This window comes from Sparus aurata, chromosome 8, assembly GCF_900880675.1.
Source record: "Sparus aurata chromosome 8, fSpaAur1.1, whole genome shotgun sequence".
NCBI lineage: Eukaryota > Metazoa > Chordata > Actinopteri > Spariformes > Sparidae > Sparus > Sparus aurata.
In genome coordinates, this window is record NC_044194.1 from 32,985,651 (window position 1) to 33,011,123 (window position 25,473).

Genomic DNA, 25,473 nt, shown 5'->3' on the forward strand with positions numbered 1-25,473 from the left:
AACTTTTCAACTTTTTCAGAAATTCAGCTTTTTCCCCAAAAAAATTAAAATTGAGTCAAATGGGAAAATCTTCAAATCCTCTTCAAAACTCATCGCCTTTCACCCCTTCTTGTCCCACATGCTTTGACCGAGAGACACCATTCCAACTCTAAAAGAGTCACAAGACCTTGAATTATTAGACCTGTAGTCAGATTTTAAAAATTCTGTACGGTTTTGAAATAATCAGTTTTAGTTTTAAGGGGTTTTAGCCTGTTTTCTCAATTCATAATGGGTGTGTATTGCGTCAGCTAGAGTGCGTGACATCATCGCTAGAGTGGGGAGCAGCTTCAAAAACTGGAGAAAAAATTCTCTTTAGCTTGATTTTAATCCCACATCTTATACTTGACATAGACGGGAGTGTCAGGAACTGGAGCAGCTCCCCCATATGCCGCAATGTTCATTTTGAAGCTAAATTTCGTGAGAAAAGCAGACAGTACCTGACTTGTCTCTCGCTTTTATGCCCTCATTTCTCACTCTAAAGAAAAAAAATTACATGACCGAGTTCAACCATGTCTCCTCTCACTCAACATATAAATATTTTGGTGATAACCATTACAGGTTTCAAAAATTGCAGGAGTTTTGGAGCCATTTACCCATTCATTCTTATCGAGACATTTTTTATCTTTGTCTCTCCCATTTCTCCAGCGTGTGTATCTGAAGAATGTATGTGTATTGCGTGAGCTAGATTGCGTGACATCATCGCTAGAGCGGAGAGCAGCTGGAAAATCTGGAGAAAGTATTCTCTTCAGCTGGATTTGGATCCCACATCTTTTACTTTACATAGACAATATATACTTACAAACAGTGGTGTACAGTAACGGAGTAAATTTACTTGAGTACTGTACTTAAGTACATATCCAGAGGATTTGTACTTTACTTGAGTATTAGATTTCTTTGGTACTTATTACTCTTACTTGAATACATTTCCAAGAATATTTTTACTTTTACTCGAGTTAATTTCTTGGAAGGCTGAAAAGTACTCGTTACTTTCAGGTCTGCTCTTTTTTTTTTTTTTTTTTTTTTCTTAAATACTATTGGACACAAGCTGTGTTTGTCAAAGAAGGAAACCTATCACAGTGCACGCTCTCCACCGGATCTACGTAAAAGCGGAAATACGTCATCCCACCCCATAAAGATACCACCAAAGTAGCCACGCTCTCGACTGCGTTTGTCAACACAAAATCGCGACAATGGCTGCATCAGATGTAGTTTTTTGTAAAGCAGTGATTCTCAACCAGTGGTCTGGGGACAACATTGGTCTTTGAGGGGGTTCAAGTTCCCAACTTAGCTAAATGATAGAGAGTTAGTTGGACGGTGCATGTTCATTTGGTTACAGTTTTAATGATTGTTAAGAAACATCTGCATCTGCAACATCTGCTGCAGTGATGTTGCTAGGTACGCGTCCTGCGTCCCGGGGACGCACCTCATTTTTCCCATGAAAAACGATACATTGTGAACATTAAACAACTCGTGTTTAATCTCAGTAACTGGCAAAGAAACCTTGTTGTTAGCAGACCGGACAAGCGCTGTTTCAACCCTCTGCGCATCTATTCGGCGCAAACGTGATCCCCTGTACAAAGTATCGCGACATGCTAATTTTGCCGCTACCAAACAACTAGCCCGTCACCGCTGATTTCATTTCAACAAGCACCCGTGGGGGATGTGTGTGTTAACATCCAAACTTTTCCCGGTGAGAGGGTTCAACACCCACACTTTTTCTGCAGTTTTGTACAAACGCCTCACTGCGGCCGGAGTCACTTTCTCCGGCCGCTCTGTGTCTGCTCTCGCTGCAGCTGCCTCCTCTCCCCCTCCCTCTCCTGTTGCTGATTCAAACATGACACCGGCTTTGGGACTGACCGGCTGATGATTGGCTGTTCTGCCTTAAGTCCCGGCTCTCTTGCTGTGTTAGATTTATTGTTCAGCTCGTGCTGATGAGGCGGGATCTACCGTAAAATACCAAATAATATCCGGGCGTGTATTTGTCTCAACCACTTAACAGACCAGGCGTTTATTTGGGACAGGCGTTTAATTCCCTCCTCACAAAAATCCGGGATGAAAATGTCACGAACTTCTCCAGCTTCTCTGTGAATTCTCTGGAAACGGAGAGCAACCAAAAACAATGTCTGTAACGTTCTCTGATTATTATAAACGTTGATTAGTCCTGATACGTTCCGTATACAGGTCGACACCAAACCACATGATGTGTTTTATAATGTTTTAATGTGTTTACAGCTGTTAATGTATGTAACACTGTTACTGTGATGACATATGACAGTTAAATATTTAATCTGTCTATAATAACCACATCCTGACATGTAACAGAGATTTTTGATAATCTAAGTACTAATAATAACAATCATGACAAGAAATTAACAAAGACTGCAGATCAAGATAAGAAGCTGCAACGAGCAGCTTTCTTTTCTGTTAGCAGTGAAGTGACAGAACATTATAAAATATGATAATGTATAAAATAACATTTAATGGTAAAAAAAAAAAAAGTACACTTGCAGTAGGCTTCTATTACAAATATTATAATTAAACAAATCAAGACAGATGTCACATTTACATGTCAGGGTGTGGTTATCATAGACACAGTTTTAAGTGTCATTTATCATCACCCCCTGACCCAAAATTGTTTTAAAAAAACACCACCACCACCATCACCACCACATCCATCCCCCACACTTTTGAAAAGCTTGCTACACCTCTGATTTCAACAATTAAAAATACAAACTTTATATTAAATAAACCGACATTTCCACTGCTCGATGCTGTGCTCATTTGTGTCGATTATATTTTAACATTTAGGGGACGTGCTGTAATGAAATAAATAAAACATAATCCGATGGTGGTGATGAAAACTACATTGAAGGCCAGCTGCCATTTTGTTACTGTCATATGTCATGCCACTGTGACAGTTGTTTTACAATAAACTTTTCAGACTTGGAATTTAATTTGTTTAATTTCAGATACATTTTGAACATACATGAATATATCCGTTTATTATAACCATATCATACCACCATCAAAGGAGTTTAACACTCAAGTCGGGAGTCGGGACCCATTGAATTTCCCAGGGGACCCACTCAACTCACCACCTGTGGGTCCCAGGGACTCACTACATTGAAAACCTATCAACATCACTGTGCTGTCCTCCTGTGATCCCATTCATTTGATTTGTTTTCATAGGTGTTTCTGCAGGCTTTATATAACATTGTGGTTCTAAAAGCAAGCACATCAGTGCAGGTGGTTTCAAAGAGTTCATTCTCAGAAACGAGTTAAAAGGTCCATAAAATCATTTAGAAAAAATTATAGTAATTCATTGATGTGAAAAATAAGAAATGTACTCTTACTCTTACTTTTACTTAAGTACCTTTAAAAGCAAGTACTTTTTTACTCTTACTCAAGTAACATGTCGACTGAGCTACTTTTACTTGTAACGGAGTAAATTTTGAACAGTAGTATTTGTACTCTTACTCAAGTACTGGGGTCGAGTACTCTGTCCATCTCTGCTTACAAATGTAGGAAATCCAGTTGGCTTGCTCCATGGTTGCTCCTGCTCCAGCATATGTGCAGCCATTTTAAGCTCTTTCCCCCTTTAACTTTTTTACTTTTTCATCCTTTTTTCACCTTTTAAAGCTTTTTCGGCCCTCTTACTCTACATCTTTCCATCCTTTTCATCGTTTTTTCACTTCTTTAAGCTCTTTCAGCCTTTAACTTTTCACCTTTTTAGCCTTTTTTTTAACCATTTTAACCTCTTCCAGCCCTCTTACTCTACAACTTTTCATCCTTTATCACCCGAAAAAGCTAAAAAAGGATGAAGTAAGAGGGCGAAAAAGCCCTCTTACTTCATCCTTTTTTCCCTTTTTTTTTAGCTTTTTCGGCCCTCTTACTCTACAGCTTTTCATCCTTTTTTAACCTTTTTAAGTTTTTTCAGCCTTTAACTTTTCAAATTTTTTGCCTTTTAAAACCATTTTAACCTCTTCCAGCCCTCTTACTCTGAAGATTTTTGCACCTTTTTAAGCTCTTTCAGCCTTTAACTTTTCACCTTTTTAGCCTTTTTTTTATCCTTTTAACCTCTTCCAGCCCTCTTAATTTACAGCTTTTCACCTTTTTTTCACCATTCTTATAGTTTTTATGCATTTTCGGCAGTACATTCAGCAGATTTCCAAAATCACTTTGGCCTTCAGCATTCACACTGTATTTTCGCAGGAAATGCAATTTTTCTAGTGTTCTTCTGGATTTTATTATTCAAGATTCTGTACGTTTTTTGGCACCTATCTCCTCCTACAAATCTTCAGCTACAGAAACCATTCAACTATCAAAATGTTCAGCTTTTAAAGGACATGATCGCTACTACTTTTGGCTTTTCTACCCTTGGAAATATTAAGGTTTTTCTGCAAATTTTTTCCCATTCATCCTTACGGGAATTTTTTCAAATTTCATTCTGCTACAACTTCAGCATACCTTCAGCTATAGAAACCCTTCAACTATTAAAATGTTAGGCTTTTTAAGCTCTTTCAGCCTTGTACTTTTCAGTAGGGATCGACCGATATGGATTTTTTAGGGCCGATGCAGATACCGTTTTTTTTCATCAGCCTTAGCCTATGACCGATACAGACTGCCGATTTTCTTGAGCCGATATTTGGAGCTCCCACAATTTACATCATAACATTCACACAATGACGATAACAAATGTTACGAGTCTCAATTTAAAAAAAAAAGGAACATTTATTGAAATTTAAAAAGGTGAGGTAGAACAAGTAAACAATATTTAACAAATATTAAAAACAGGTGAGGTAGAACAAGAACAAGTAAACAATATTTGATAAATATTAAAAACAGGTGAGTAGAACAGTACTTTGTGCTTTCTCGGCCCTCTTACTCTACATCTTTTCATCCTTTTCTTCCTTTTTTCATCTTTTTAACCTCTTTCAGCCTTTAACTTTTCACCTTTTTAGCCTTTTTTTAAAAACTTTTTTTAACCTGCTTACTCTACAGCTCTTCACCTTTTATGCCTTTTTCATCTTTTTAACCTCTTCCAGCCCTCTTACTCTACAGCTTTTCATCCTTTTTTCACCTTTTGAAGCTCTTTCAGCCTTTAATTTTTTAAACGTATTTAGCCTTCTTTCACCATTTAACCTCTTCCAGCCCTTTTACTCTACAGCTTGTTTCACCTTTTGAAGCTCTTTCCGCCCTCTTACTCTACAGCTTTTCACCTTTTCAGCCTTTTTTTCACCATTTTAACCTCTTCCAGCCCTCTTACTCTACAGCTTTTTTCACCTTTTTAAGCTCTTTCAGCCCTCTTACTCCACAGCTTTTTTTTTTCACCTTTTTAAGCTTTTTCAGCCCTCTTACTCTACAGCTTTTTTTCACCTTTTTAAGCTTTTTCAGCCCTCTTACTCTACAGCTTTTCACCTTTTCTCATCTTTTTAAGCTCTTCCAGCCCTTTCACTCTACAGCTTTTCAGCCTTTTGTCACATTTCTGAGCTCTTATAGCCTATAACCTTTCAGCTTTTCTGCCTTTTAATCTTTTGAAAAATGCAGGTTTTTCTGCAAATTCTTGACCATTCTGATAGTTTTATGCATTTTCAAGTACATTCAGCAGATTTCCAAAATCACTTAGGCCTTCAGCATTCACACTGTATTTTCGCAGGAAATGCAATTTTTCTCTTTATTGTAAACTTTACTACCCAAACAAGGATACAAACAAATTAGAATGAATTCCAAAAACAACATACATTCCACAAAACAGTTGTATGCATTTATGTGCATGGCTTCTTTGAGAGTTTTCTTTGTGAGGAAGATTAGCTCATCAACCATTGTTGAATTGTTCACTCTCCTGCCCTCAAAGGGTCTATTCTAAAAAACAACGATACCAAATAATTCATGATGAAAATTAGAGATGCACTGATCGATCGGCAACCAATCACAATCGGCCGATAATGCCCCTATCGGTTTTGATCGGAGTTCTCAAAATAGATCACATCAGGCCGATCAGATGACGTTTAAGTATAAAGACAGTGCATTAACTGCATGCAGTGAGGGAATTTCATGGCCGCCGTTGCCCCGCACTTTGGCCTTGATGCCCCGTGAAAAAAAAACTCATCATACGGCCACAGTGGCCTCTGTGCCCCTGGCCCGGTCAGCGTAGCGAGCTTGCCTTTAATTACAGCCACCTGAGTGCACAGTAGTCACTCACAGTAACTTCAGTGAGTCCGCGGTCGCGCAGGTGGAGTCTCATCATCACGATGATCTCATGTGAAAGCCTCTCAAACAGCAGCAGCGTCTCAAAACAGAAGTACGAAAATTACAGCACAGGTGCGAAAGCGAGCGTAGCCGGTTTTGACATGATACGTAACTGACTTATGTGGTAGGATTTAGTCCGGTAAAGTTGGAAATATATTCACAGATTCGAACTTCCCGGATCAATAACTCAAGTGAAACCTTGTTAAAACACAAACGACGGCTCTTTTCTACCGTTGTAAGGTAGACAACGAGCTACAACCGTATGTTAATCAAAATGAGCGTCTGGACATTAACTCTGGTCTGTATGGTCAGCCAGCTGTGAGACGAGGGCGCAGGGACCGTCTACAAAGTGCAACACCGAAAAGAGAAACTACAAAAAATTTAATAACTTCACTTTTATTCAGAGTGTAGTGTCACAAAAATCACTACACACATCAGTGGTCTCCTGCTGGTTATTCTACAATTTTTTGTTTGGAAAAAATGTGCTTTGCCATAATTTGGGGGAATTTCTATTGGGAGAAATATTCAATAACACTAATATTTAGTGAGGTGTCACAAAACCCACCTCACCCTAACCCTACTTAACAAAAACTACTTTCTAATGTAACTTGATTTTGGTATAAAAAAATGTTTTAATACACAATCCATGTCTTATTATAAATTAAGATGTTATGGTATCAGTCTGAAAGGTAAATCAACACATTTTACCCAGTGGCCTTTGTGCCCTGTCATGTGGCCTTGGTGCCCCTGAAAAAAAACTGAAGGCCAAATGGACTTGCCCCTAAAATGACAAAATTCCCACCCTGACTGCATGCATTCCCACTAGTAAGCTACAGTTACTCTATGTAAGCTGAGTCCAAGCTGTCTCTAAGAGAGTCTCTAGAGTGTGAAATATTGCACATTGCCTCAGCCTGCAATAAAACGGTGGTCAATTCATGATACTTTCTCATCTCCTAATTTTTATACTTAATACAATGTCAATGTTGTGTAAGAAGAATCATTAATTAAATATATGAAAGTTATACAAGACAGTAATATAGAAGAATTTATGGATTTGACGCTGTGATCGGTGATCGGCAATATCGTAATCGGCAGATACCGCTTTCGGTGATCGGCCCCAAAAATCCTGATCGGTGCATCTCTAATGAAAATGACACGCCTGTTAAACAGACCAAGCAATTGGCTTTTATTCCTGAAAAAAAACATACAGGTATTAAATTCAGCTATTCCTAACACTGGGGGTAAGGGTGTGTGTTTGTTTGTCTGTGGGTGTACATGAGGGAGAGTGAGAGAGATGAGATGAGTGTGTGTGTGTGTGTGTGTGTGTGTGTGTGTGTTTGTATGTAAAGGAGTTATTTAGTGTAGGCTATTACTCCCTTGCAATTTAACACAAATTAGTTTCGACATCTTAACATGATATCTAGTCATACCGACATCAGGCTACAGCATCTACAAGTACCATACGTTCTAACAAGCGATGGGAGGCTACGTTAAATTAGCTAAGATAAATGTTTACTTGACCTTGTGTCAGCGAAGCTTGGTGAGCTGTTGTTAACGACTGGATGCTTTTGGTTCAGATGTTTAATCATTGTTGACGTGCTGTTGTGGTAAGCCAGTTCTGCTTTGCAGTAGACACATTGCACTTTGTTATCTTCTTTTTTAAGTGTGAAAGGATCCCAAACTTTGGACATTCTCTGTCTTGGCTTTCTTGGCTCTCCGCCATCGCGCCCACTCAATTCACATAACATGGGTGATTGGAAGCCTCAAGGCAGAGATTTTGCTTTAACCATTTTTTGTAATCTAATTATTCTAGTTACCCAAGTAATCGTTTCAGCTCTAAATAAAACATATAACTACACCATCTCTGGCACTCTATCAATCTGGCACCTCAAAGGACAATTAACTGATGAGAAATTTGATATCATCAGTATCGTTGCTTTTTGCTACATTAATATTGCACATGTTCATATCTTGATAAAGATACGATAACAATACATCATTCAGCCCTAACTGGATGTACCAGCTCATGATACCAGATGTGAAAAGGACACTAGCACAACACACAACAAAAGAATCAAGGAAGGATAAGAAGAGAGCAATTGGCTGTAGCCACCACATACAAAATTATTCCCTTTTGGGGGATTGTCTTGCATTTGCCTCTCCATTGCATCCGTTGCCACTTTCATTCGCACCAAGCAGGTGAAATTGATTCACAATGACTTGTGCTCCCTAAATGGATGGATTGATATCGCTGAAATTTAACTGACTTGGTGTTATAATGTGACAATTAAGTGATCTCATGTTTTTGAGCAGCGTATACATTAAAACTGCAAGCAGGCCCACATATATCATGTCGTGGACTTTTGACCATACCCCCCCAGTTGTCCCTGTAAATATAGCATGTTAAATAGGAGATGTTTTGGTATTGCCAAAAGATAGTTGTTGTTTTTTTATGTGTCTTTTTAACCTTTATTTTATTTTCAAAGGCTGAATGTTGTGTTTCACTCAGGTACATGAAAGGACGTGCAACATATGGTCAACTTAACGCTGTGGTGCAGAGTATTAACACATCTGTAACAGCTAAATACAAGATCCTGCGTCAGTCGCTGAAATCTCTCAACAGTAATGCACGCAAGCTGCACCAGCGCTTCAGAAACCAGGAGACCAAGGATACGAAAGGTATTTCCCTTTGCAGCTTTCTCTTTTTGACTGATGCGCATTAGAAATGATTTGGTTCTCACATCTCATTCAGTAAGATTTTATGACACATTGATTTTATTGTCTGATTGATTTTGATCTTCTGTTTATTTATGTGTCTATGTTTTTTATTTAGCCGTCATCTAATTAGGTTAGTCCCATTGAGATCATAGATCTCTTTTACACAGTAGACCTGGCTAGAGTTGCACGATACCCGCGGTACCCACGGTACCCCGCGGTGCCAAATCCTAACGGTTCCTACTATACTAGAAATTCTACACGACGGTACTACCATGGATTACTACACTACCGGTGCCAGTTTCCGCTACATAGCGGCCGCCTCTATTCTCCTCCCGGCTTCTCACTGCATGCTACTCCCTTGTAAACAAACCCACATGCTAACTACTGCAACCGAACTACACAGCTGCTGAATGATTGGCTGTTTGCCTGTTACTGGTGATGTCCGGGGATATGATAGGCTGTTTCCGCACGCTGGGTCCGCCCGTCTGTTAGCTGATTGGCTGTTCGTGTGTTTCTGCCGGCAAGAACGAACTCCGTGAAGACAGCTCCGCTTCGATAGAAATTCGCTTCAAAACAAACAACAAGCTAAAGTTCTGTCTCACCCAGATGCGAGCTTACAGTCACTAACACGAGACAACACACTCACCATGGCAGAAGCACCAGGCCCGAGCGGCGAGTCTGCCGCGGCGGCGTCTCAGTGGCACCACTAATTTTGCTCAAAAAACCAAACTCCAAAAGTCACATTTGGAACTATTTTAGCTTTAAACAAGGCACAGATGGTAAAGCAAAAGACGATGGCCGTCCACTGTGCAGGCGCTGCCACCAAGCTATAGAAGCCAAAGGAGGGAACACATCCAACCTCATAAACACCTGCAGGGTCGTCACCCAGATTTATATGTCGAATACCAGGTTAGTATGCCCTGTTTATTTTCTCATTGGCTAATATTAGTCTATATGCTCCGTGTACAGGCTGAGGAATGAAGAGTTAAAGGATGTCAAAGTATAAAGCACCTAGAAAATGCATAAAAATATAGTTTTCACAGGGAATCAGTTCCTTTTTATTGTATTTTGTTCTCTATGGTTTATTATGTTATATTATTGTCAAATAGATATTTTTAAAAGACAGAGGATTTGTTATCCTAAGTTGATTATTTATATTAGTTAAACATAAATAATGTGCAAAGGAAACTAAATGATTATATGATTTCAACCATATAAATTCTAACTTCATTTTTATTGCTCGTATGCTTTTGTTCATGTACTCTTATTGACCCAGTTATGAACTAAAACCATTAGGACCATTGGGCTAATTTGTTATGTATTTCCCACTCCTTATTTTAGAGAGAGCCATCCAACCCAAAAGGGAAGCAACCCATGGCCAAGACCATACCTTTTTATTTTTTTTATTTTAACTTTTTAATAAATGTTATTCATAAAAGTATTTGTTTCAGTCTAATTCATGCTTCATTAGTATTATGTTTATCAAGCACCAAACAACATTATAAGTAATTAATAAGTATTTATAACTTGTACAAATACATTGCAGTTCATAAAAATAATGATGATTAAAAAAAGGCTGCAGTATCGCGATAATACCCGGAACCGTGATACTTTGTCTGGTATAGTATCGTGGTTACTCATTTTGGTATCGTGACAACTCTAGACCTGGCCAAGAATGGCAGTAATACAGCGTTCTGCCAACAAATTGACAGAGAGAAGCACTCTCATATAATCAGATAAAACATTTGCATACAGTCAAGCTGGGCTCCATTGATTTCACCATAGTCTTAAAGCTGTTCAATGGTACAGTGTTCTGGAGTTTAAGTTCGGTCTATATATATAGTTCCATGCAGTGAGTGCTGAAAACCTAAACGCTTTCTTTCCCAATTCAGTTTGGATTTTAGGAAGGAAAAACAAATTGCAAAATGTCTAGAAAACAAAGACTATGACTTCCACATTTCAAGTTCAAACGAAAAATAGGGAGTTTGGAAGAATGCCCTTTTAAATAAAAAACATGCCAGTGATTGTGGTGGTGTTCCCGTAAAGCGACTATTTCACTTTTGAGTATAACACACAATGATTAGTAAGAAAACCACGGTCTGTAATAAATCTTGGAGCCTTGTGATGCACGGCATGTGGAAACAATTACCAGAGGCATTAATATATATATATAACAATAACAGGCAATTTCTGTTTGACGCAAAAAGAAAAGCAAACCTTTTTTCTATGGTAAAGTTTACAGTCATAGTTTCAGCTTTTTTGTAATAAACTGGAAATGTTACCTAAAAGTCAAGTGGTCATCAATTAAAAAACCCTGGTATTTAAAAGAAAGTATGAGCTCAGTTTGTGTTTACACAGACAATGCAGATCTGATGTTTATGAAGTGGTAAGGTACATAAGTTTAGTTTTATCTGCATTTAGGGCGAGTTGCAATTGACAGCTTGTACTCAAATGAATGCTGAGGGTAGGCAGAAGCCCTAGCAGGAGTAGTTGCAAAGCAGTAAATGACCGTCATCAGCATAAAAATATAATGTCGTCAAATAAGTGTATTGTGGTCAAAAATATCAAAGGCCTTGGAAAAATCTAACAGCGAAAGACTGCACTGCTTATTATCGATGGCTTCAGTTACGGTATTTATGACCTTCGTGGCACCTGTAGCAGTACTATGGTCTTTGTGAAATCCTGACTGAAATACAGAGAGCGTTGAATTGGAAGCCAGGTATTATTTTGCAAAACAGAGATTGGTCTATAATTATTTGGTTGGATCACCACCTTTTAATAGTGAAATAACAAAAGCACTTCTCCAGTCCTTGGGGATTTTATTTGTTAACAAGGTAAGTTCAGCCATTTTAAGAAATAGTGGCTCTAAATTATCTGGACTAGCTGTTTTTTTTCTAGTATTAAGTTCTTTTAAAAACCCTGATGACCTCTGTTGTGGTAAAGAAGTTGGTTGACAAATTTGTTATAGATAGCCACTTTGCGCGGACATCCGGTGCGACGCCATGTAGGGAGGACACAAGGTGACAAAGCTTGACACCAGTTACCTGTTAATAAGGCTTCTGCTCAACTTCATAACCGCACTTTCACGGCTTTTATGACTGTCAAGTCTCCAGGTAACAGATACAACTGTCTAAACCGAGTTTAACGAGTCAAAACACCACCATGCCTGACACACGCAGGACTGCTAAGCAAGCTAACGATAGCTTGCAGGAGCTCTATGACAGTGATGCTCCAGAAAAACAGCAGGAACTTCTCCAATTGAAAGCCCAATACAATAATTTAACTACAAATAAAATAGCTTCAAATTTGTTGTGGTTAAAACAATCATATTATGATCAGGGAGAAAAAGCTGGAAAGTTGCTAGCATGGAGAATAAAGAAGATACAAAAAGATAGAGCCATTAATTCCATTATATTAGAGGATGGGAAAGAACTAGTAGATCCAATTGAAATAAATACTGCCTTTAAAAATTATTATGAAGATCTATATAAATCTGAATAACCAGGTAGCTCACAAAAAGAGAATGAATTTTTAGACCAGCTTCATTTCCCAACGCTAACTGAGGAGATCAAGACAAATCTTAAAAAATTAAGTATTGTAGAACTATCGGATGCGTTAAAGAACATGAGAAGTGGAAAGGCTCCTGGCCGGATGGCATACCACTGGAAATATATAAGAAGTTCTCTGGAAAATTGTTACCACATCTACTTGAGATGTTTAATTAATCCTTTGAAAAAGGAATACTACCTCCTTCTTTAAGATCTGCAGTAATTTCCCTCTTGTTAAAACCAGGCAAATCCCCCTCGGATGAACATCGTACCGTCCTATATCATTAATGTCATGTGATACCAAAATACTATGCAAGGCTCTGGCCAGGCGGATAGAAACTATCATCCCTACCCTGATTGCCAATGATCAAAATGGGTTTGTACAGGGCAGACAGGCGTTTCATAATACACGCAGGCTGATGAATATTTTATATGAAAAAAAAAAAACGCCAGGGACCATGCAGTCCTGTCATTGGATGCCGAAAAGGCATTTGACAGGATTGAATGGAAGTACCTTTTTAATATACTTAGAAGATGTGGTTTAGGGGAAACATGTCTTAAATGGATTCAATTATTATACACTGAACCACTAGCAGAAAGCAAAACGAATAGCCAATTTTCAAAGCCCTTTAATCTGTATAGATCTACATGACAAGGCTGTCCCATGTCTCCTCTTTTGTTTTTATTTGCCATCGAACTCTTGGCCATGTCTATCTGTCAATCAGCTGAAATCACAGGAATGACTATAGGTAAGAGCATCGCTTGTCTCTTTTCGCAGATGATATTGTAGTGTTTTTAACAAATCTGGGAACCTCAATTAATTAATTAAGGCGCTTTGCCAGCTTCTGAAGGAATTTGGCCAGTTTTCTGGCTATAAAGTCAACAACACCAAAAGTGCCTTACTATTACTGAATTCTGATTCTTTGGAGAAATGGAGTTCAATGCCTATTTCTATGATAGGATGTATTAATATTATAAAGATGTCTATTCTGCCCAAATTTTTATATATTTTTCAGTCTATCCCACTCCCTCTGCCCGCCTCTTTTTTCTCCACACTTAAAAACAACTTCACCTGCTTTATATGGAATAACAAGCGTCCGAGGCTGCGACTCTCCCTCTTATACCTACCATAACGTGGGGGACTAAGATTGCCTAATATGAAACTTTATTATTGGGCAGCCCAACTCCGTGCAGCCATGTTAGAGATAGAGAATAACACATTAGAACTGCCACTGCACCTTTACCTTTATTCTGCGCCAACCAAAATGGCTTTTAATCTTGTACCACAGCTAGAGTACTATGGTTATGACTGACTTAACTATTTGTTTTTCTCCGAGATGTCTGTTGGTTATGAGAGGGAGGGAAGGGATTTTATAAATGATTGTTGTTGTGTTCATTGTGTATTGTTTATTGGAAAAACATACAATAAATAAAGTTTTTAAAAAAACTGTGGATGTTCGTGTGCAGCTAGCTGCTAGCCCACCCCCACCAGTACCACCTCCCCCTCCTCCTGAGTCGACGGACGTGCCAGTGCGTCACATGACCAATTTAAGATGACAGCAAGCCACAGCTTCTGTGAGTCTCGGTTCCGACGTATGTGTTGGAACTGCATTCACAAAATCACAAAATTAAATGGCAAACTACGTGATTTGCTTGCTTAGGAACAGGGGGAAGTTGTCGCAGGGACAGTGACAGTGACGGTGACAGCGACAGAGATAGCGAGTTTTGAGAGTTGAGAGATTTGTGACATTAAGCGTGTTTGGATTGTATTGTTAGTGTGTTATGTAGTGTTTAGTTTAGTGTGTAGTGGAGTCGTTTTTTTTGGGTTTTTTTTTAGGCAAAACAATGAGGAGACTGCTGAATGTTCAGCAGGCACAAAGTAGCTGGGGGAAACATATCACTACGTAGTGTTGCACGGTAAACCGATACTAGAAAGGTACCATGGTACCCAGCTGTTAAGAACAATACTTCTTCATGTTTTATTAGTATTGATACTTTATGAACTTTGTGCGACAGCAGGGCAGCGTGTCTGTGTGCAGCTTCTGTCTGCTTCCTCACTGCCTGCTGACAGAGTGGGCGTGGTTTCACAGTGACAGACAGTCACAGAGCAGAGCCAGACAGACGTGTTGGCTCTCTTGGTCATTACCGATTTAAAGCATCGTTTACAGACGGGCTTTGTGGTGTCCGTGGGCTTGCCCTTACTGTCGGCTCCGTGCGTCTGCCTCTTCTACAAGCCTAGGACGGTTGGCAGGAGCCCTGATGCCACTTTCAGCTGACAGACATGTGGACATGTTCAAAGTGTTCAAAGAGCTGCAGGTTAGCGATAGATAACGTTAAATATCCCTCAGATGTAAGTCAAGCGAGGTTTTTGTTGTGACAAGCGAACCTTTTTCACCATCAGAGTTGCACGAGGCAGTCAGGGGTAACGCTAAATGTTTAACAGTCCGATGTGGTTCCACACATCTCTGTATGCAAACACGTTCACACTGGTAACATGAACTGTACCATAACATGCGCTGGTGTTCATAAGTATGCTGATTTACAGCACCACTTAAATTATCTATTTTAAGTCAATCAGTACTAGTAATATAATCATAGCATGTACATTTTTGTGAATAATTTATAACATATATTGTAATTTATATTATTAGAAAATGGTCTGATTAGAGCACAGACCTCCACCAGGTCTGTGTCATTTGTGTTGTACTTTAGTGCACTAATGTAGTTTGCAGGCTAATAATCAAGGTTGAAATTCTATCGACATGAAATGCAAATTGCAAATTTCCCCTTTGTGGGACGAATAAAGTATTGTCTTAATTCATGAATTGCCAGACTTGCAGTTAATGTCATTTATGTTCATTATTTTTATGCTGAACAAAATTGTAGTTAATGTGCTGTTATTTTTTTTCTACTACTGGCACTGAAAAATCAGGTTATTTAATAATCTCTGAGAGCAAACAAGGCAAATGAACAAAACAAGAAGACACTTGTCTTCTTGGATACAGATACATAACCTATAAAGCTCAGCAGCTTTTACAAAAATGTATATATAATTTTTAAAAAATTATAATTTCAAGTTCCACATTCTGTCATCTAAAATTTATGCCATTACTTTTGATGATATTTAGTTTTCCTTCGTGGTATCGTTTCAGTATCGGTATCGAGATATTTTAGGCAGGTATCATACCGAAGTCATAACTTTGGTATCGTGACAACACTATCACTACATGTAACTTTGTAAATTTCCTTTTTTTTTTTTTTTTAGCTAACAGCAATTTATATATTTGCATAATAAGTAATGTTCGTTAAACATATTTGTGGTTTTCACAGTAAAAATCTCCTTTTATGTTTTTTTTGTGATTTAAGGTCCGTGGTGTTATAACAATTTGTCGAAATGAAAAAATAACTGTAGAGTCACACATGTGAGGTTGTGATGAAAATAATGACACCAAGCAAGGCAAGGTAAATAGTTTTTAAGGTGAAATATTATGGCAAAATCAAAAATAGTCAAAAACGGAACTGGAATATCGGATTTCACAACAAACCTAAATATCCCTGACGTCTCCCCTTCAAACACAGCATCATTTGGCCATCCATGAAAAAGCTACTTAACCGCCCACTGTTCTATAGGAATACATATTTCCTACGGGCACTGCACTAGTTTTTTAAATACATGGATGCTAAAATGAATGCTGAGCTCAAAAGGGAGTAATTAAAAGTAACGCAATAGTTACTTTTCCTGGTAACTAGTTACTTTTATAGTGGAGTAATTCTGTAACGAACTCAGTTATTTTTTGGAAGAAGTAACTAGTAACTATAACTGATTACTTTTTTAAAGTAACGTACCCAACACTGATTAAATGTCATGAAGTGGATCACATAAAAGAGGTTGGCTACAGTTTGAAACCAATATTATAATCACTCCTGCAGGATTATTTTGTAGGAAAATGTCCCAAAAATCGAGTCAAGTGCTGGCACTGTGTATTTGGATTAGGGCTGTCAAAGTTCACTTAATAACGCTTTAATAAGGCAACATCCTCTTAATGCCGTTAACTTTTTTAACGCGCGATTAATGTTAGGTATTAAAAAAAAAAAAGAAACGCGCATTGTTTGATTTACGGCCGTCAGTGGCACCTGTAGTCTTGATCCAGAGGGTAGCAGAAGAATAAGAAAGGGAATCAGAAGAAGAAGAAGCAGGGTTGGCGTTCGGGAAAAACATGGTGGACTGAAAAGCGAAAGTGAAAGTAAATGGAGAAAGGACTTAAGATGGCAAATTCACTTTCAAAACACGGCCAGATGGTTCGGTCCATAGGACAAAAGTTATCTGCACGTGCTGTCGACATGAAATGAGTTACCACTGAAGTACGTTGAGTCTCAAATATCATTTGCAAGCCAAACACATGGCAGATGCAGAGAGCCCACCGCCCCCCCTCGCCAAAAGCAGACATCACCATGTTTTGATCCCATTTAGGATGAGGGGATATTTTTTGAGCCTTTCATTTTCCTGCATGATTTGAAGTGTTGAATAAACATTTTTATAAAGCAAGCATATTTGCCCTTTCTTATGTTGTTAAAAGTATTAAGAACATGACAAAAATACATCAAGTTACATTTAGAACAGAAAGAAATGTGATCAATTGCGAGTTAACTATGGACAAAATGCGATTAATCGCGATTAAAAAAATAAATCGTTTGACAGCCCTAATTTAGATATATTTTCATTTTGCCTTAAAAGTCATCCCAATCATTAAATGCCATGCAGTATAACTGTATTTCATACTAAGATAGTTAGATTTTGCTATTAATTTGCTGTTAAAATGCATGCAGAAAAGATGTGAAAGCATTCACACATTTGTGGGAAGTTATCACCAAAATTTAGAAAATTTTCCTGGACAGACTGTTGGTGACACTGGTCTCATTGTGGTTTTCAAATGTGTTTCAGGTCAGTATTTTGTGGTGGAGGATGACATTCGTGAATTTACTCAGCTGAAGGTGGACAAACGATTTCAGGGGATTTTGAACATGTTACGACACTGCCAGCGCCTACGGGAGCTTCGAGGTGGGGGAATCACCCGCTATATGTTACTATAGATTAACAAGACTAAATGACACATATTATGCTGTTAGATCTTTTTTTGTTTGTTTGTTTGTTTGTTTGTGTATTATGGTGAGATTGTGCCAAACATAGTTTGTATGTAGGCATATATATCATAGTTGTAGTCAAGCTAGTAAGAGACGTTTATACAGAATATATGCCTGCAAGATTTCTTTTGTGCAGGTATTGTAAAACATTTGATGTGTACCTGTTAGACAGTAGACACCACTGTCTAACAGGTACACATCAAATGTTTTTTTTGTTTGATACATTAGTGGCTCCATTGAGTTAGAATATTACTGCATATAAGTCAAAGCAAGAAGTAACACTGCATAATGTGACAGGACTGAAAAAGAGCCAAATACCCTTGTGAATCCACTGTCATCCAAATGCACACACTTCACAAGAATTGCCCCAAGATATATTCTCATTTGTCACCTGTATGTGCAAATAATACTGGAACATGTACATGTGATATAAATAATTATTAATAAAAGTTAATAAGATGTTTCTTTATTATATATTCTATTGTTACGAGTGTCAACAACTGTATTTTTAAGCTCACAGCAATAAACAAAATAAAAATCAAATGTAAGAATGTTGTTTTTTTGATACCTGGTTAGGGTTAGGGTTAGATGATTGAAACCCTATTCATCGCTCATTATCCCATATGAAGCATGCATTTCTACTTGAAAGTTTGTGTGTATGTCCTGCCAAAATGTCATAGTTATTTGTTGATGAAGGTTCTCAGTCATCCAGGTTATGGTAATTCTAAGTGCTGTATTGTAGACATCTGGACTTCAGTTTATTGAAGACGATTCACCTCCCATCCAAGAGGCTTCTTCAGTTCTAACTAACTGGAGGGGAGTTGCAGGCTTTAAACTTACTTCTTACAGGACCCAAGGTTTCCCGAAGTTGCCCGAAGCATCACACTGCCTCCGCAGGCTTGCCTTCTTCCCATACTGCATCCTGGTGCCATGAGTTCCCCAGGTAAGCGACGCACATGCACCTAGTCATCCATGTGATGTAAAAGAAAATGTGATTCATCAGACCAGGCCACCTTCCATTGCTCTGTGGTCCAGTTCTCATGCTCATGGGCCCATTGTTGGTACTTTCAGTGGTGAACAAGGGTCAGCATGCGCCCCCTGACTGGTCTGCGGCTATGCAGCCTCATACGCAACACACTGTGATTGACTGTGTATTGTTATGTATCTTTGTATTCCTGGGGATAGGTGTCCTTCTCCTGTGTGGTGGGGGAGGCACTGTTTCCCTGGTGCCTTGCCCATTTTTGCTTTCCAGGTCAGGTCCAATCCAGGTGCACATGGTTGGGTCTGATTGCCTGGGAGAGTATTTAGGGAGAAGATTCCAGGGCCGCCTCTCTCTCTCCCTCCCTGCCTGCGATGACAACTGCCAACAGTTCTTCTTGGTTATTTCTTGTTAGTTTGCACATTCTCAATGCAACAGTCCATATAAATTTAATAAATTATTGAAATGGTTTAACTGTGTAGTCTCCCCTTTGTTGTAGTCTGCCGTGAGCCAGGTGGACATAACAGTATTCGACACCTTTCTATCAGAACCAGCGTTAACTTCTTCAACAATTTGAGCAACAGTAGCTTATCTTCGCTTCACTTCTACTGTCAGTGGTTGTAATCTTAGGCCTCATTAGTGTATGTTCACACTTTATATTGGGGAAAGGCATAACAGACTTTTCTGAATCCTTCAACATCATGTATTTCAAGAGCTGTGTAGCTCCAAAACTGACCATCAGTGGCAGCACAGCACAGGTAATACTTGATCAAAAGTAAAATATCAATAGATAAATAAATAAAAAATGAATGAATGTTTGCTGAATCTCACCCATATCAATAGTACTTGAGTAAAAGTCTTATCTGATATTAAATGTATTTAAGTACCAACAGTATTTCGAGCAACATATTTACATGCATGTCGTCCTATATGCTGTAACTAGGGGGTGATCATTGATGGTCAATGATCATTCATGGTAAATGATCTGAAAATCATCATTTTTGGTAGTATTTTGATTGTTGATGAAATAATATGATCTAAATATGCTACTTTGGCTCGCATGCAGCATGTAATCTGCAAAGGAACTAGTAACTTAAATCAAATCAAATCAAAGTCAATCTTTATTTATATGGTGCTTTTCATACAAAAAAGTATCTCAAAGTGCCTCAGAAATTTTACAAACAGCAGCAGAAAAAGAGAAACAGCAAAATAAAATCAAGAGAAGAAAATTAAAAGAACCCAACCCTCCCAACCCCACAGACATGCACAGAGACATACACACTCATACACACACTCACACATACGTACGCAGACACACAGACACACACACTCACACCCACACATACAGTAGCTGTCACTAAAGAGACATGGCCGGGCAGCGAGACCTGTTGCGTGGAGGAAGCTACCTTTGGGGGGGCCAACCACACTGGGAGAGATCCCGGTCAAAGGCCGCAGGGAGCAGCGCCACAGAGACCACCCCAACCCAAGCAGACAGGAGGCCACACACCAAGGTGCAGAGCCCTCTAGTCACCCAGGCCGGAACTGTCCACGGGACAGCACCCCCCGCGGCCAGACCAGAGACCACTCCCCGTCTGGCAGGCCCCCATGAGGAAACACCGGAGATTAAAAACTGACAGACTAAAACGGTAAAATAAGGAACTAAAACATAAAAGCATAGAGGCTAAAAACACGAGGGAATAAAACATAAAAGCATAGAGGCTAAAAACACGAGAGACTAAAACATAAAGGCTAAAAACACGAGAGACTAAAACATAAAAGCATAAAGGCTAAAAACACGAGAGACTAAAACATAAAAGCATAAAGGCTAAAAACACGAGAGACTAAAACATAAAAGCATAAAGGCTAAAACGTGAGAGATTAAAACAGTAAAAAAAAGGATAAAAAGAATAAAAAATAAATAAATACAAATGCTCTGATTAGCACAGCATTAAAGGGATTTAAAAGAATTTAAAAATCAATTAAAAGCCTGGTTAAAAAGGTGGGTCTCCGCGACCCTAAGGTTCTCCGGCAGGCTGTTCCACAGTCGGGGCCCATAACAACTGAAAGCCGCCTCCCTGTGCTTTTTTGAACTAACCTGTGGTATGGTCAAAAGGCCGGTGCCAGAGGACCTCAGGGTCCACAGGGGCTGATAGAGTAAAAGCAGGTCAGATAAATAAGAAGGCCCAAGACCATTAAGACATTTAAAAACTAGTAAAAGAACCTTAAAATCAATCCTGAAACGCACGGGGAGCCAATGCAGTGACTTTAAAACTGGTGTAATGTGCTCCCGCCCTCTGGTCCTCGTCAGCACTCGTGCAGCTGAGTTTTGTAATAATTGTAGATTCGAAATGCTCTTTTAGGGAAGGCCAGAGAGCAGGGCATTACAATAGTCTAAACGACAAGAGATAGAGTGCATCAGCACCTCCATGCTGGCCTGAGAGAGAAATGGGCGGACTCTGGCTATATTCTTAAGATGGTAAAAACCTGTCTTTGTTATATTTTTGATGTATGAAATAAAACAGAGCTCAGAGTCAAAAATCACACCCACATTTTTTACAGATTGTGATGGTTTAAAATCCTTTAACTTTGGTAAAAGTTTCTCTTTCTGGCCTTCAGGACCAATGAGTAAAACCTCTGTTTTGTCCTGGTTGAGCTGTAGGAAATTTGCTGCCATCCATGTCTTGATATCTAAAATGCAGTTAAAAAGGACATCAATAGGCCCTGTGTCATCAGGAGACACGGCGATGTACAGTTGTTTATCGTCAGCATAACTATGAAAGCTGATGCCGTGCCTCCTGATGACATCCCCAAGGGGAAGCATGTAAAGATTAAAAAGAGTTGGACCTAAAATTGACCCTTGGGGAACCTCGCACTTTATTTTGTGGGTTTCTGAGGAACATGTATCCATACTTAAAAAGAAGTGTCGATCTGTGAGGTAAGAAACGAACCAGTTAAGAACAGTACCAGAGAGGCCAACCAGGTTCTTCAGTCTATTTAATAAAATGTCTACTGTATCGAAGGCGGCGGTTAGATCCAGTAGTACCATGACTGTGAGTTTTTGGTTATCTAAGTTGCACCTGATGTCGTTTAAAATCTTTAAAAGGGCTGTCTCTGTACTGTGGTTCGTCCTAAAACCAGACTGATACTTCTCTAAAATGTTGTTTGTGATTAAAAAATCATTCACTTGATTGAAAACAAGTTTTTCCAAAATTTTACTTAGAAACGGTAAGTTGGATACAGGCCGAAAATTATTAAAGATGTTGGGATCTAGGTTGCTCTTCTTTAGGAGGGGCTTCACCACCGCCGTTTTAAGGGAGGCGGGGAAGACACCCGTCTGAAGAGAGCAATTCACCATGTATAACAGCTGATCCTCAAAGAATCCACAAAGTGTTTTTAAAAACGGTGTGGGAATTGGGTCTAATAGGCAGGTTGTGGGCTTTACTTGTCATTGATTTTACTTCTGAAGTGGTCTGCAAAGTCCTCGCAAAGGGCATCAGTTGGTGTTTTGGAGGATCTATTAAAATTTGTGTTTGTTAAAAGGTCAATTGTGGAGAAGAGGAATTTTTGGTTGTTTTTATGTTCGTTGATTAATTTTTGGAAATGGGAAATTCTTGACTGTTTGACTGCGTTATTGTAGGTTTTGAGGTGTCCACGTAAAATTTCATGGTGAACTGTTAACTTTGTTTTTCTCCATCTCCTCTCAGCTCTCCTGCAGTTTCTCTTTAGTTTTTAGTTTCTGTATTTCTCCAGGGGGGTGTAGGTCTTGTATTAATGGTTTTTATTAAAAGTGGAGCCACAGAAACCAGCGCTGATTTTATTTTATGGTTAAAACTGTCAACAAAAAAATCACATGGTGCTGGTAAAATTTCTGCAGGAGTGCTCTGTAAAATCTGGATAAAATTTTCAGCCACTTAAGAAGTTAGGTAGCGTTTCCTCACTGTTCTCACTGGGGCCTACCGCTGGTTAAAACGACAGAAAGTGGTCAGACACAACCAGGTCCACAACAGAGGGCGCACTTACGGACAGGCCATAGGTTATGACCAGGTCCAAGGTGCGCCCCCTGCTGTGGGTCGGCTGTGTGACATGTTGATTAAAATGTAAGCATTGTAGAAGGTTTAAAAATTCTCTCGACATTGGATATGAGGAATTATCTATGTGTAAATTAAAATCACCGGTTATTAATATTCTGTTATAATTGCTATGGGTTATTGACAGTAGCTCTGAGAATTCACTGTTAAAAGAGGTGGAATAGCAGGGTGGTCTGTAGACTGTCATACAGAGGATGGGGGGGCTGCTAAAAACAAAGACATGGTACTCAAATGATAAATATTTGTAAAAAAAAACTTCATCTGACAACATGGTGTCTTTAGTGATTATTGCAGTTCCACCTCCTTTTTGTCCCCCTCTTGTAGAAAATAAAAAGTTAAAATTTGGTGGGGAAGCCTCAGTGAAAAAAACAGGTGCATCAGTGCCAAGCCATGTCTCTGTAAGGAGAATGCTGTCTAAGTTGTTGTCTAAAATAACATAATTTATGATAAAAGATTTGTTTAAAAGAGAGTGCACGTGCGCTCATCATGTCTTTTCAAAGGAATGTTAAAAACACAGTTTGGTCTAAAAGCAGTCCTGGGTCTAATTTGTCTGCGTGAAAGTCTGGTCTCAATTGTGTGGATGTTGTCCTGTGCCTCTGGGGCGACTGAATGGGGGGCGTGTATAGTGTAGGTAGGGGCGGGTGAAGGTGAGTGAGTGGCAGACAGTCCGTGTGCATGTGTGTCTACAGTGAGTCAGGAGGTGGGTGTGGTGCAGGAACGGACAGTCAGGTCAATGTTGACAGATAAAGGCCGTGATCCCTCCTGGTTTGGGTGGAGGCCGTCCCGTTTAATACTGCATGAAAAGTGGGATTTTCGCCCCGTAAACGCCCGGAAATCTCCCTAATTTTCGGCAGTTAACAACAATTTACAGGCTGTGAACGTGGCGTTTGTCTGTGCCGAAAATTGTCGGAAACGAACCATGACGTCAGTGGAGCTCCCGGAGGTGCGAACGGCTCTAATTTCCATATGAATAGCAGCAAAACCACGCCTGGCCAGAGAATGTGTGGGCTGGCTTGAATATCCTCACTCAGTATTGGATGAAACCACTACTCATAAACAAGCAAAATCACTCGTGATTGGTCACCCTGGATCATTATAAATGTAAACCCCGGTGGGAATATATATATATTTATTTGATTTATTCATTCATTTATATTTATGATATCATCAATGACATGAATGAATTTACTGAGGAAAGGAACATTTGCCAGGAAGGAGTTGTTTATTCAAAGAAAGAGTTTAATTAGCACAAACACAGCATGTACAAAGCATAATCTGCCCACACAACAAACGGGAAGCTCACAAGAGGCCCAAAATCCTACAGCACCGCGAAGTGTCTGTTTCTGCAGACGTCTGTGGTGGCTGCGCTGTACTTCGGAATCGCCTCTCATGTGACTGCAGTGTGGCGCAGAGTTCGGTGAGCTCCCAGCTGCGAAAGGACGGAGGTCGCACAATCCATCCAGACACCCCGCCATCTTGTGCCGTCTTCCTCCTCAGACATCAGGTCTATGGCGGCGCACTTCCAAAGGTCCACCTCATCCTCAGCTAGCACTCTGTCTCGCTTCCAGCAGCTGTAAAAACAATCAATAAAGACGATCAGTACTGCGCGATGCACTACGTATGGATACAACACATCTTATTTAATAGAATAATAGTCACATTGACCAAAAACGGATCTAATCTAATAAATCTTACCCTCTTTGTCCTCGATCGACTCCGAGCTGAACTCCTCACAGCGTCCACCTGCGATGCAAGATCAGGTTGTTTGTTGTCCTGCGTACTGTCTCGTAATGTCTTACAGGCAGCTGGAAAACAATTAAAAAGAGTGGTATGAATAAAGAAACGTACGTCACAGTAAAATTAAACGAGGGAGAAAACAGTAACAGTTACTTACACACAATGGCGTCATTATCGGCATCGTGTAAATCTGGACTTGCGAGCTAACAGGAGGTCGCGGCCTTGTTATGAGGCGAGGTTAGTCTGTGAAAACAAAATGCTCGCAGCGATAAACCTCCGTGTCCCTCTGCGGCAGCGAAGCTCCGTCCATCGGCGACATTCTTCGTGGCGACCCGGCAAAGCTCCTCCCGTCCGCGCAGACGTCCTATCGACAATGGCCGGGCCGCTAGCCTAGCTCCTGCTAGCTAGCTTAGCTCCTCCTCGCTAGCTTAGCCGAACTTGCTTTGTGTCCAATAAAACACAAACACTTCGACTGCGATGGAGAGTCCAACTCACACACTCACAGCACGTCGTCCGACAACAGTTCACAGTCTGTTAGTGATCAAACACGACACTGACGACACACAGTCCACTGTCAGCGGCTCAACGCCATTAACTCTCCGCTCCTTCCTCGTCACTCACGCTCCGGGCTACCCGGAAGTGTAAAAACTCTTACAGGTCATGAACTCTCACACGCAATAAGAATTACTTTTCAACTGCTTTTAAAACATTCAGAACCCATGAAATTTTAGAAATACTTTTTTTTTACATTTTAATATCTTGGTTATCTCAAAATATTTCATGCAAATTTTAACTTCTTAACAACTGGCGTTTTATCTTTACCTTGTTCCCAGGAGAGAGAGAGAGAGAGAGAGAGAGATCGTTTCCTCGGATACCAAGAATGCACATCAAGCAGAGACACTTTTTTGAGACAATGTAAATCCTATGCATGATGTTCAAATTGTGAACAAAGGAAAAGCCACATCTGGGTCTT

At 39.5% G+C, this 25,473-nt stretch overlaps 1 protein-coding gene across 2 annotated transcripts in view; it reads left to right on the forward strand.

The window, feature by feature from the left end:
• ska1 (spindle and kinetochore associated complex subunit 1) overlaps positions 1-18,239 on the forward strand; it is an 84,200-nt gene extending 65,961 nt beyond the window's left edge. For both annotated transcript variants that reach the window (XM_030426957.1, XM_030426958.1), the window contains 2 exons: positions 8,798-8,967; positions 17,497-18,239. In XM_030426957.1, the coding sequence (XP_030282817.1) occupies positions 8,798-8,967; positions 17,497-17,645 (319 nt within the window). In that variant the 3' untranslated portion in view covers positions 17,646-18,239. The remainder of the gene's footprint in view (positions 1-8,797; positions 8,968-17,496) is intronic.
• Positions 18,240-25,473: the final 7,234 nt, after the last annotated feature.